Here is a 13190-nt window from a genome sequence, read left to right as displayed (position 1 = left end):
GTTTAGCCGGTGAGGAGAGTTACATAGGTGGAGTGGTTATCCCCTGAATGAACCAAAGGCTCATCTTTATTAAACGTCTGGTGAGTGGCCAATCTGAATGGTGGAGGTTTTTCACTCAGTCACATATGATCACTGAAGGAACATAGGAGCACGCCAGTCACAATTAATTACTAAAGGACTTTTTTTGGCAGCACGCTTGAAGGATTTTTTATGTACTGGACAATATATGGTTATTTTTTTGTTTGTTATAAGATTATGCATATGATTTTGTATTCTATTTTATGTAAGTGATTCTTTCGGATTAGTAGGAAGAGAACAAGTGGTGGTTACTATAGGGGTAGCGCATTCACACACACTGAATCAGTATTTTTAGCCCATCTTAATGAAAGGTTTTTTTTGAAAGCAGCAACCCTGACACATATGGTTAATATAGAAGTGGTTTTTGCGCCGGTGACACACATACACTATATCTATATATATATGTAGCAAGGTCTACGGCCTCCTTCAGTCTAATGAGAACCACAAGGGGCAGAGATAGCTGACATCCTTCTGTATATGGTGGGTTGTGAGGCATGTGCAAAGTTGATAAAGTTGTTGGGCGCCAGACACTTCTTGAATGCAAAAAAGATGTTTATAACTCTTACAAACTTTTATGGGGGAGAGAGTTAGGGCCAGGACACCCTTAAGTAGTTGCAAGTTTAATTAGCAGACTCCGAGACTTCAATAGGAAGACAGCCGTGCAGGGAAAGGCCTCCAGCAAGATGCCACATCTGCATGTCTCCTATGGCAACAGTCTTTAACAGTTCCTAACACACAGCATAACAGTTCCTTCACTTACACTAGAACTTCTCCTTGTAGTTCTTCAGCACACTGAGCTTCCGGTCTCTCACTAGATCCACTGATTCACTGCCACTGAATCCCTTGAGCTCCAGCAATCTTCACGGTGGTACCTTTCTCAAGCATTACCCCCGCTTCTCTGTGCTGGTTCCCTAGCTTGGCACTCCTGATACTTCTCAAGCTTCACCCCACTGGCCTGCTCAGTCCCTGGCTTGACACAGAAGGCTGCTCTGCAAGCGTCACCTCCGCTGGCAGGGTCTCTGACTTGATCACCGCCTGAAGTTATCCGATTCTTGCCCGTTCGCTGAGAATATTGCTCCGGTACTTGCTTCAGTTACTCACCGTGGTCCCTGGTAATAAGGCAGATGGTCCCTTAGTGGCGACAGCTTCCCCTTTACCTCCGACCACATCAGGGTCTCCGTCTGGCAGAACCGTCAACTCTGGTTGTACTGCAAGCCGCAGTTCCATCCCTGCGCTGCTCTCTTGCCTCTGGATAGGCCCTCAGACAGCCTGGGAGCCAGATGCCCCCGGGATAGGCCCAATCTCCAGCCTAGCAGCCCGGGGCAATATGACACACGTCCAGGTGGCACAGAACATAGATCACCTGACTCCACCCAATTACATAGGCTCTCCCAGCAACTTTGCCTATAAATATTAGTATCCCATTATATTATGTACATTTAGGATAGAATCCAGGCCTTTTTTAAAACAGGTAAGTAATTCATAATGAGCTAGTATGCTATGCATACTAGCTTATTATGCCTTTGTCTTGCAGGGTGTATTTTTTGTTTTGTTTCAGAGGCTTTACTTCCTCTTCAAGAGAGGATAAATTCAGTTCCTGTTGAGGGAGACACACTAAGCCCATGAGATGGGTTTGCCATAAAAAGCGCTTTTGACTCTTTTATCCACGAGAGTCATATGGGTTTGGTAAGCAGATAAGCATGTTTTCTCTGGTAGTGGTGCACAGAGATTGGCTTTCACAATAAGAAGACGTTTTTGCATCTTCTATAACATACTTTTTTTTCCTTTTTTCTACTGCTATTTGATCACTTTGTATAATTTGTGTCTAATTTCTCAAATATTAGCACAGAACTTAGTATTTATATTTAGAACTACTTTCAAAATGTGTGAATCTAAGGCAAAATCATTGATAGACTTTGTGCTATTATTTGTGATCTTTTATAGTTTTCAGTGATATGTGTTATCTTTTCATCGGCCTATAATGTTTCATGTTACTTTTTAAAACTGTGGTCTGCTGAACTTGTCTTAACAGCTACATCAACAACAAAATTAAAAGAAGAATGTCAGTGTTTAGAAAAATTTGAGATGAGTGAAGTTATTTTATAAAGGTGAGTCTTCAATATGAGCCCTTTAAAGACCACAGATTGATTACATTTTTTTTTACAGTCCAAATGAGTTTAGTTAAAAGCCCTGTAAAGATAGTATTATTCAGTATATGAATTCCTTACCTAATTTTACATGTCTTGGTTTATATGTTCCTCCACATTTACAAATTCAAACTTTCTGAAGAGAATGTTATGTAACTCTTTTGCAGCCACTGAGCTAAGGCTTAAACAAGTTGTATGGCTCAATTGGCCATAAAGAGGGTAATGGGGGTCCGGGTACTGCCCTGGGGGACATGTATAAATGCAAAAAAAGTTTTTAAAAAAGATCATTTTTACAGGAGCAATGATTTTAATGATGCTTAAAGTGCAACAATAAAAATGAAAAATAATTTAAATATAGTGCCTGAGGAGTACCCTTACTCTTCCTGTAAAGTGGTGCATCTGTGCCATGTATAGAACCTGCTGCAGCAAAACAGAAGAGGCGACCAACTCGCCTAGGAGGGAGGAAAGAGCCGTGCCACATCCAATAAATCAATAACATAACACAAAGGGTTCCCCTAAGTGGACTTTCCCGGCACTTGCACAGAGGTAGAAAAAATATAGGAGTATAGACTAATATACAGTATAAAAGAATATATTTATTTAGTAAAGAAATACATTTGTTAAAAACAAAGTGGATATCCTAGGTAACATAATGGTAATACATAATAGACATAATGAACATCAAACAGTAAGCAATGATGAGGTAAACAGAGAGACTCTTTTCAAGCCCAATGCTGCTGCAGCAAAACTGACATTTCTAAAGAAAAAAAAAATATATAAAATGAGAACTAAATTGCCGGCAATGCAATACTATTGCCAACAATAGAAAAATGTTTTTAAAAATGGCATGGGTTCCCCCCAAAATCTATACCAGACACAATCCGAGCATGCAGCACGGCCGGGTTGGGAAAACGAGTGCCCCCCCTCCTGAACCATATCAGGCCACATCCCCTCCACATGGGGGGGTGGGTGCTTTGGGGCAGGGGGGTCTCCCCCCAACCCCAAAGCACCTTGACCCCATGTTGATGGGGACAAGGGCCCAATCCCCACAACCACAGCCCAGGGTCTGCGGGCAGGGGGCTTATCGGAATCTGGAAGCCCCTTTAACAAGGGGGTCCACAGATCCCGCCTCCACCCTATGTGAATGAGTATTGGGTACATAATACCCCTACCCATTCACCAAAATGTGTAAAAATAAATAAAAACAGGAGGCAGACAATTCCTTTATTAAAAATTAAAAAACATTGTCCCCAATGTAAATCCATTGTCAATCACAATGACACCACCACAGCCAAACCCAAAAAATAAAAATAAAATGCTCCGCTGTCAACTAAGGCAAACCGCCGAATGCCTGGCTATACAAGAACTTTATACAGTTCCTGTATAGGTAAGTGCAGGGCCACCTGGCAATGTCACCTGGTGGCACCGCCCCCTTGTGACTTCACCAACCCAGCATGCATCGGTGGATGACGTCACAAGGGGCGGTGCCACCAGGTGATGTCACCAGATGTCTCTGCCCCTTACCTATATAAGAACTGTCAAATGGCAAGCCACGTATTCAGCATTTTGCCTTAGTTGACAGCAGAGCGTTTTATTTTTCGAGTTCGGCAGTGCGGCAGCGGCGTGATTGACAATGGATCTACATTGGGGGACATTGTCAAAAACTGACTCTGTGTTTTTATTACTTTTTAACACTTTTTGGGTGAATGGGTAGTGGTACTATGTAGCCATACTCATTCACATGGGGGGGTCAGGATCTGGGGGCTCCCCCCTTAAAGGGGTTTTCCAGATTCCGATAAGCCCCTTGCCCGCAGACCCCCCACAACCACAACCTTTCCTGGCCTGCCAAACTGCATGCTCTGATAAGGGTCTGGTACGGATTTTGGGGGGGATCCCATGCCATTTTTATTATACATTTTGGCATGGGGTTCCCTTAAAATCCATACAAGACCCGAAGGGCCTAGTATGAATTTTTTTTTCCACTTTTTCTTAGTAGGCAGTGTTTTTATTTTTTTTATTTAGCTGTCAGTGGGGAAGACCATTATCAGCATGACTGATGACCTGAAAATTTGGGCATTCGCTGAACGGGTGAACAGGCAATGTTCAGGCTGAACTTTTGCTCAGCCCGAACCGTTCACCCAACTCTAGAAGCTAGTTGTCAGCGAAGAGTTAATGGGACAGCATAGTAAAAAAAAAGCATACGTATAACAGGAGAAGATAAAGGAGCTTCTTTTGACAGTGAAAGAATCCATACCAAAACCGTACTTGGGACAGTACTCCGCTTTAACTTATACACCATGAATCCAAATAGGAGTGTGTACATTTTGCATCAAACTTCGGAGACCAACTCTCACATGTCAGATATTCAGTGCACTTCAGCAGATCATAAGTCAGTTCTGCAGGCCTCAGAGCAACAGCAAAGGTAGGAGAAGTACAAGCAGAAGTCTTATTCTCTCAAAAAGAAGCTAACTTGATGAGGCAGAAAGCCAAGTTAGAAGCCAATTCCTTGAGGCAAAAAGCAGAGCTAGAATCTAGTATGCGTGTGCTGGAGACTGAAAGGGTGGCAGGTAGGAATGAGCTTCGAGTTCGAGTTGAACATCGGCTGCTCGCAAGTTCGCCGAACAGCGAACAATTTGGGGTGTTCGCGGCAAATTCGAATGCCGCGGAACACCCTTTAAAAGTTTATGGGAGAAATCAAAAGTGCTAATTTTAAAGGCTTATATTCATGGTATTGTCATAAAAAGTGTTTGGGGACCTGGGTTCTGCCCCAGGAGACATGGATCAATGCAAAAAAAAGTTTTAAAAACGGCCGTTTTTTCGGGAGCAGTGATTTTAATAATGCTTAAAGTCAAAACAATAAAATAAAGTCAAAACAATAAAAGTTGTTCCCCTTAAAATCCATACCAGACCTGAAGGGTCTGGTATAGATTTTGAGGGGGACCCCACGCCATTTATTTTTTTAAATTTTGTCCAGGGTTCCCCTTAATATCCATACAAGACCTGAAGGGCCTGGTATGGAATTTAGGGGGACCCCCATATCATTTTTTTTTAATTTTGGTTCGGGGTTCCCCTGAGGGGAATTCCCATGCCGTTTTTATCAATGAACTTCTATGTGTATTGTCGGACTGGCAATGCATTAAAAGCCGCAAGTAGTTTTAAATGACTTTTTTTCCTTTGAAATGTAATTTTGCTGTCAGACAGTGCTAAACAGGGGAAACATGTGCCCCTTTACAGGCATACTATAGACACCCCCCAGGTACGAAATTTAAAGGGATATTACACTTTTATTGTTTGACTTTAAGCATTATTAAAATCACTGCTCCCAGTGCGCATGCGCGGGACTCCCGGGAAGACGCTCTGAACGGGAGCTCCGTCTCAGCCGAGCCTTCCGCGGTCCCCAGACGCCGGATTGTTGAGCGGAACCGTCCCTGCTTAACACCCGCTGGTAGAGGAGGCTAGTGGGCACAAATCTACATGCCCAACCGATCACAGCGTCCAGCGGCTAGCAGGAAACTCTCCTTTGGCCTACCCGACCCCTCTACATCCAAGATGGCGGCCGCGACCTCCTCACAGGCAGACACAGGAGACGGAGTCATCATGGCTGACACCCCTGGGGAAGATCAGCTTCCCAACATCACACCAGGATCCTCTGTGAGTAACATCTCCCCCAAGAATGCCTATCTTACAAGCAAAGACTCAGTTTTTAACAGGACCCTAACTGACATGCTCCATATCCCCTCACTGCATGATTCCGCCCCATCCCCTGCTATACTTCAGGCAGCACCGCTGAACTCTCCCCACCAGTCAGACATGGCACAACTTCTGAATTGCTTTTCAGACATGCTAGCCGCAGGCCTGGCCCAAAATGCAGCACAAATCACCACATCTATTAAGGCAGACCTACAGAGCTTGGGGGCCCGCATTGACCTGATTGAACAAGCAGTCGATCAAACGGTTGCGCGCACCAATCAGAATACTGACTGCATTCACCTGATGCAAGATCAACTTGAAACAGCTTTAGGGAAGATTGACGATTTGGAAAATCGTAATCGGAGAGGAAACTTCCGTATTCGTGGTATACCAGAGTCTGTAACCAATATTCATGACACAGTGCAGCTTTTCATGAAAGAACTGATCCCGGATATATCTGATAGCAAATTGGAGATTGACAGGGCTCACAGAGCGCTGCAACCACCCAGACAGGACGGGCTCCCGAGGGATATAGTGGTTAAGCCCCACTATTACGAGACCAAAGAGGAGGTCATGAAAAGATCTCGGAATCTGGACGCCTTATCCTTCCAAGGCAACAAGATCCAAATCTTCGCAGACATCTCCAAAACTACAATCCTAAAGAGAAGAGCTTTAAAACCTCTGCTTGAAATCCTCTCTCAGAAATCGATTAAATATCGCTGGACTTTCCCTTTCCGTCTTCAGTTCCAACATAAGGATAGATCGTATGGATTCTCCTCATTCCAAGAAGGCGAACACTTACTCCTGCGACTTGGATTCATCTCTCAAGAAGCTCCCCCCCAGGATCCTCCGCCCAAGTCAAGTTCATCTAAGAGACCCCCTCCAGGCAGCCCCATCACCCCCCTCTGGAACAAACAGCAAACGAAGCGTCACCGCGATTCCTTTCCTCCAAGATGAAGTCATCCCTTTTCAGCTTTATAAGGATTTTGTGACTCCCTCTTCTCCCTAGGGCTGTACCCGCTTAAGGAGAAGCTATGGTGTACATGGCATACACCCTTTCAGACCCCACTTATCCAATAGTGCGAATGGTTGCACTCACCTGATTTTCCCCCACTCTCTTCAATGCAATGAAGATGGACGAAGATGACTCCGGGTTGTTTCCCTCACCTCCCCCACCCCCCCTCCCCCCTTAATAAGTTTTTACCTCACTTCACTTCTCCCCCCTCCCTCTCACTTCCCTGTTCCTGCCCTCCACCCCCCCTCCCGGTTATTAATGGACCTTCCCCTATGGAGAGTATTGTTTTGTCATTTTCATTTAAAACAGTAATTTGCCCTCGTACCTCTTAGAGTTTGGGCTCAACTCCTCATGTGTAAATCCGTGTTTTTTTATATGGGTATCTTATTCAAATTTTTTGTGCTCACACTTACTAGGTTCCATTGTTCCATTTTAGATGGGGCCTCGGCGGCTCGGCTGGGCCAGCATTGCCACTTCCTCTGTTGTGATCAGGGGAGACCCTCCCACTGATTACACCAGACTAACAACCTCGGCTGAGGTTGTTCTTGTTTTTCTGAGACCCTTTTGTTTTTGGGTCTCAGACTCGAACTGAACTTTTTAGTCCAGTTCCTGGATTTTCTGGGCTTTTACGCCTAGTTTTTTTTGAAGTTATTAGAATGTATTATTTAATGATTCTTCTTCTCTTCTTTCATTCTCTTATCTCTCCCTTCTTCCCCTTCTTCTCCTCCTTCCCCCCTTTTTTTTTCTTTTTTTTTTTATTTCAGGAAAGTGCACAGGAGACCAACCCTGTCCAGAGCCCTCCGCTGCGACAGCAAGATCTCTCTCCCAGACTCCATGCTGCATCATCAAGGAACCGGGTAGGAACACACCTAATGCACCAGAGTTACTCCCTTAGTGAAAATGACTGACCCACCTACCTTACAGAGGACACTTAAAGTTGCCTCCCATAACACTCAAGGGCTCAACTCACCTGTCAAGAGACGCAAAGCTTTCCAAAGCTATCACTCAAGAGGGGTAGATGTAGTGCTCCTCCAAGAAACACATTTCCCCTCAAACTACTCGCCCTCTTTTTTACACAACAAATACCCCACTTTTTTTCTCGCAAACGCTAGCGAGAAAAAGAGAGGAGTAGCCATCCTAATCTCCAAACAAACCCCTTTCTCTCACACTCTAACTGTGCGAGATGATGAAGGAAGATACATTCTAATCAAAGGTCTAATTGAAGGTAATCTATACACTTTTATTTCCTATTATGCACCCAACAAAGGCCAAGCTAAATTCTTCTCCTCCTTACTAGCAACTCTCTCACCCCACTTTGAGGGTAGGGTGATTATGGGAGGGGACTCCAATATTACCTTTGATCAGATCTTAGATAAAGCAGCCCAGGGGATCCCTCGCCTTAAACGACCCCCCAAACAAAGCCTCCAGATTGCCAAACTAATTCACTCGGTGGGACTCATTAATTCATGGAGGGAATTAAACCCCGCAACAAGGGACTACACACACTACTCAGCACCCCACAAGACATATGCAAGAATCGACCACATTTTCTTACTGAACTCTGACATACAAATTGCTAATCAAGCCTCCATCCACGATGTTCCGTGGTCTGACCACTCCCTAGTAATCTTAGGAATATCCAATTCGTTATCCCCATTTGGCCCACGCACCTGGCGCCTAAATGAGAAAATCCTAGCTAACCCTGTCCACTGTACTATACTAGAAAAAGATATCAAAGAGTATTTTCTATTGAATGACACGGCAGACATCTCCCCTAGCACGCTCTGGAATGCTCACAAAGCAGTAATCAGAGGGAAATTGATCCAATTTGCAGCCAAATTAAAGAGAGAACGGCAAATTGATATCAAGAAACTAGAGAAAGAATACAAAAATATTAGCAAGTCCCACAAACTGAACCCCAATCCTACATCTCTATCTAAGCTAGATTCTATTAGGCTATCTCTTAACTCAGCTTTGACTTCTAACGCAGAAAAGCACCTCCATTGGATCAGCGGCAGTTTCTATCTACGAGCGAACAAATTTGGCCCCCAGTTAGCGGCCAAACTTACCCCGAAACACAGGTCTTTTGCCCTACCTAAAATAAAAATCCAATCCGGATCGCTAACCCAAAACCCAAGTAAAATTCTTAAATCATTCCAATCCTTTTATGCCAATCTGTATTCCGACGATTGCCCAATTTCCCAACAAAAGTTGGATGCATTTCTAGACAAAATCCCATTGCCAAAAATCTCCGAATCTCACCGCTCCATACTGGAATCACCATTCCAAGAATCTGAGATCCGAGCAGTTATAAAAGGGCTCAGAAAGGACTCAGCCCCAGGCCCAGACGGTTTCTCAAACCACTATTACAAAACTTTTATAGATTCCCTCTCTCCGTACCTGGCCCGCTTTTTTAACTCCTTAGCTAAAGCATCACCGTTAGACCCAAATGCCAATTTGGCTTTTGTTTCAGTTATACCTAAGCCAGGTAAAGACCCCAGCGATGTCAGTAACTATAGACCTATTTCGTTAATTAATAACGACCTAAAACTTATGACAAAAATATTATCCAATAGACTCGCTTCTTTTATAGATACCTACATACATAAGGACCAGGTGGGGTTCATATCAGGGAGACAGGGACCGGACCAGATACGGAGAGCGATAAATGCAGTCTCCCTAATGAGATCGGGGTGGGATGGGGGATCTCCCCAGGGGGGCCTCCTCCTCTCCATAGATCTCCAAAAAGCGTTTGATACGGTGGCTTGGCCCTATCTCTTCACAATTTTAGGTAAATGGGGTTTCGGCCCTAACTTTATCAATATATTAAGAGCCCTCTATCATCAACCTAAAGCACAGGTGAGACTATTAGGACACTTATCAGATAAATTCTCCATACAGAAAGGAACAAGGCAGGGTTGCCCTCTCTCTCCCCTTCTCTTCGCGATGGCTATAGAATCCTTGGCCATCGCGATTAGACAACACCCAGACATTCATGGAGTTCGCTGTGGGCAAAATTACCACAAATGCGCTCTATTCGCGGATGATGTCCTCCTGTTCGTCACGTCTCCCATGACCTCCATCCCCAACATTTTGCAACTTCTACAAAACTTTGAATTAGCTTCCGGACTCAAGGTTAATGTATCCAAATCAGTCGCTCTCAATGTTTCCACCCCTCCTGACATAGTAAATAACCTAAAGAATATATTTCCATTCTCATGGAATTCCACATCAATCCCTTATCTTGGTATTAACCTTACCTCTGGCATAGATACGCTCTATAAATATAATTTCCCCCCCATGATCAAAAAGCTCACGGACGACCTGACCCAATGGTCACTATATAAGCTCTCTTGGTTGGGTAAAGTGAACGCAGTAAAAATGACTCTCCTACCTAGGCTACTTTATCTCTTTCGTTCCTTACCCATTCCAGTCCCCAAACCGCACATTCAACGCCTACAATCTGCCATAATCCGTTTTATTTGGGATAAAAAAGGCCACAGATTTTCTAAAGAGGTGCTTTTTAGGCCCAGAAAAAAGGGAGGACTGGGGGTCCCCAATCTGTGGTGGTATTATCAGGCAGCACAATTGAGCCAATTCTCAACTATATACATGAAAGGACCCAAACCAGACTGGGTGAGCATGGAGCGTGAGGCAGTTCCTGGTTTCACCTTAGACTTCCTGCTCTGGAATATCCCCAAAAAACGTCCCCCTATTTTAGCACCAACTTTATCTCACTCAATGAAACTCTGTGACGCCCTTCATAAGTTCAAACCCCTCATCTCCACATGGCACCCCCTGGCACATATCTTCAGAAATCATAATTTTCCCCCTGGCCTGGAGATTCGGGCCTTTAAATGGTGGCTTGACAAGGGCCTTTATAGAATCGGGCAATTCTTCAACTCCAATGGTCCCCTCACTCTAGCATACTGTACCTCTAAACTCGAAATGCCCCCAACCGGAAAATTTAGATTCCTTCAACTCCTTCATTTTTTAAATCGGGTATGGAAGGACAATGAAAACCATCTCTTTGTAACGCCTTATGAACAATGGTGTGCTTCAGCCTCGGACACCAAAGGGGGTATCTCCCTCATCTACTCATCCCTGGCGGAACCCACGGAAAAAGCAGCATACATGACAAGCTGGGAACGAGATCTTGACTTCAGCTGGGACCTGGAAAAGTGGCATATTAATTTCGCCCGCTCCTTTAAAGGTATGGTTAATACTTCAATTAGCGAAGCAGGGCTGAAAGTTCTCACACGCTGGTATTTGGTACCGTCACGTCTTGCCAAAATCTATCCGCTAACGTCACCTCTTTGCTTTAGAGGATGCGGTCATATGGGGTCTCTTTTACACATACTATGGGAATGCCCTAAAATCAGAATGTATTGGAACAAGATATTCTCCCTTATCCGCAGAACTTGCGGTTGTACTCTGCAACAAGACCCAACTGTTGCATTGCTAAATGGTCCCATACCAAAAATTTCTAAACATACACAGAAGCTGATCCAGTTTATTCTAGTGGGGGCCAAAATGACCATCACCAGGGCCTGGAAATCACCGAAAGTATCCATTCGGTTAGCCAAGCAAAAAATCACGTGGATCATGCTGCAAGAAAAAATTTCCAACATTATCCTAGATACTACTGATAAATTTAACGCTATTTGGGAACCCTGGGCAAATCTAGTAGGGCATCCTTTGTATGTGTGATAGATGGTACACTGGAGTGGTCCTCAGCTGAGGGGCTATCGGTCCCCCCCCCTTTGAGGTCTCCTGTGCACTTCTTTCCCATAACTCCTGAAGATCAACTAACCCCTCATCCTCTCTATCCCCTCTACTCTTCCTGTTTTCCTCCTTTCCCCCTTTCAATCTCCTGTCCTCTATACACGTCTATATTGGTCCCTCAAGCTCTCAGTACTTTTAATTATCTGGGCTATTTGCCTCAGGGCAGATTATCAAAGGTAACACCCTTCTAACCTTTGAACATAACATGTTATGGACTAGATCATCAAACCAAAATTTGACCCTTCATGAGAGATAGACAGACCAATTGGTTATCTTCCTTTCTTATTTTTATTTTTTATTTTATTTCCTTCCCAGTAACGAATGTATAAATGCGTTTTTGATATGATCTTCCATGGTTACAGTGAAACAAACCCCTTTTGGTTGTCTCCCTTTTATCATTTTCCAGTTTCTGTAGGCGTGTACCTGCACTCTAGGCAATTATTCACTAACCTGTGGAGAGATGGGCTGGGGGAGACCCGGCTTGTCGGAGCAGTTGGTTCCCAGAAGGGGCTCCGACGCCGGGACTCTCGTTGCCCATAACTAGATATCCAGTTGTGTTACAAGCCTCTATCTGCCTAAAATTGTTGGTTGTCATCTTTTACAAATGACGTATTATTGTTACATTTTGTACTCGATGAGCGATGTGCTCCTTTTTCATTTTGATGATTGATGTATTCTATTATCTTCTCAATAAAAATTTTAAATCAAAAAAAAAAAAAAAAAAAAAAAAAAAAAAAATCACTGCTCCCGAAAAAACGGCCGTTTATGAAACTTTTTTTACATTGATCCATGTCCCCTGGGGCAGGACCCAGGTCCCCAAACACTTTTTATGACAATACCATGAATATAAGCCTTTAAAATTAGCACTTTTGATTATTCATGTTCGTGTTCCATAGACTTTAGACCATAGACCGGTGTTCGCGTGTTCGAACGAATTTTTTGCCTGTTCGCATGTTCTGGTGCGAACCGAACAGGGGGGTGTTCGGCTCATCCCTTGTGGCAGCAGCAGCATCAGAAGAAGCTGTGATATATACGAAACTACAGTTGGTCCAGAAGGCAATTTGCCCCAAGACCTTGCAAAAATACCAACCCATGACTCAGCGCAAAGGGCTCAGGAATATGCACAGAACCATGCTCCAGACCAAGTTATCAAGCCTACCTCCAACATAGATCCACAGTTTCCTGACTTGACATACCGACAGCCATCTCCAGAGATACCTGAACTTCTCCCCGCTATTCTCATTAACTCTAAAAATGTCCCAGTGCCAAGGGTACACATTCAAGAAAGCAAAGACTATGCCAACCCTCAGCATCCATCATGTTACCTGGGTTATCATGCATCCTCCTTCAGAAACAGCCCATTAGGATCCTCAGAGACAACTGCTCTAGCAAATAACCTAATTTGGTGAGAATTAGTGAGCACTAGGCTACTGACATTTGATGATTGCACCGAGAACTATTGAGCATGGAAGACA

At 44.0% G+C, this 13190-nt stretch overlaps 1 protein-coding gene across 1 annotated transcript in view; it reads left to right on the top strand.

Moving 5' to 3' along the window:
- LOC141148373 (uncharacterized) overlaps positions 1-13190 on the top strand; it is a 397492-nt gene that overhangs the window by 366103 nt on the left and 18199 nt on the right. Inside the window, exon 13 of the mRNA XM_073635792.1 lies at positions 2111-2186. Coding sequence (XP_073491893.1) covers positions 2111-2131 — 21 coding nt within the window. The 3' untranslated portion in view covers positions 2132-2186. The remainder of the gene's footprint in view (positions 1-2110; positions 2187-13190) is intronic.

This window comes from Aquarana catesbeiana, linkage group LG06 (assembly GCF_042186555.1).
Source record: "Aquarana catesbeiana isolate 2022-GZ linkage group LG06, ASM4218655v1, whole genome shotgun sequence".
Taxonomy (NCBI): Eukaryota; Metazoa; Chordata; class Amphibia; order Anura; family Ranidae; genus Aquarana; species Aquarana catesbeiana.
Note: the sequence above shows the minus strand (reverse complement) of the source record. Positions and strands in the feature narration are given on the sequence as shown.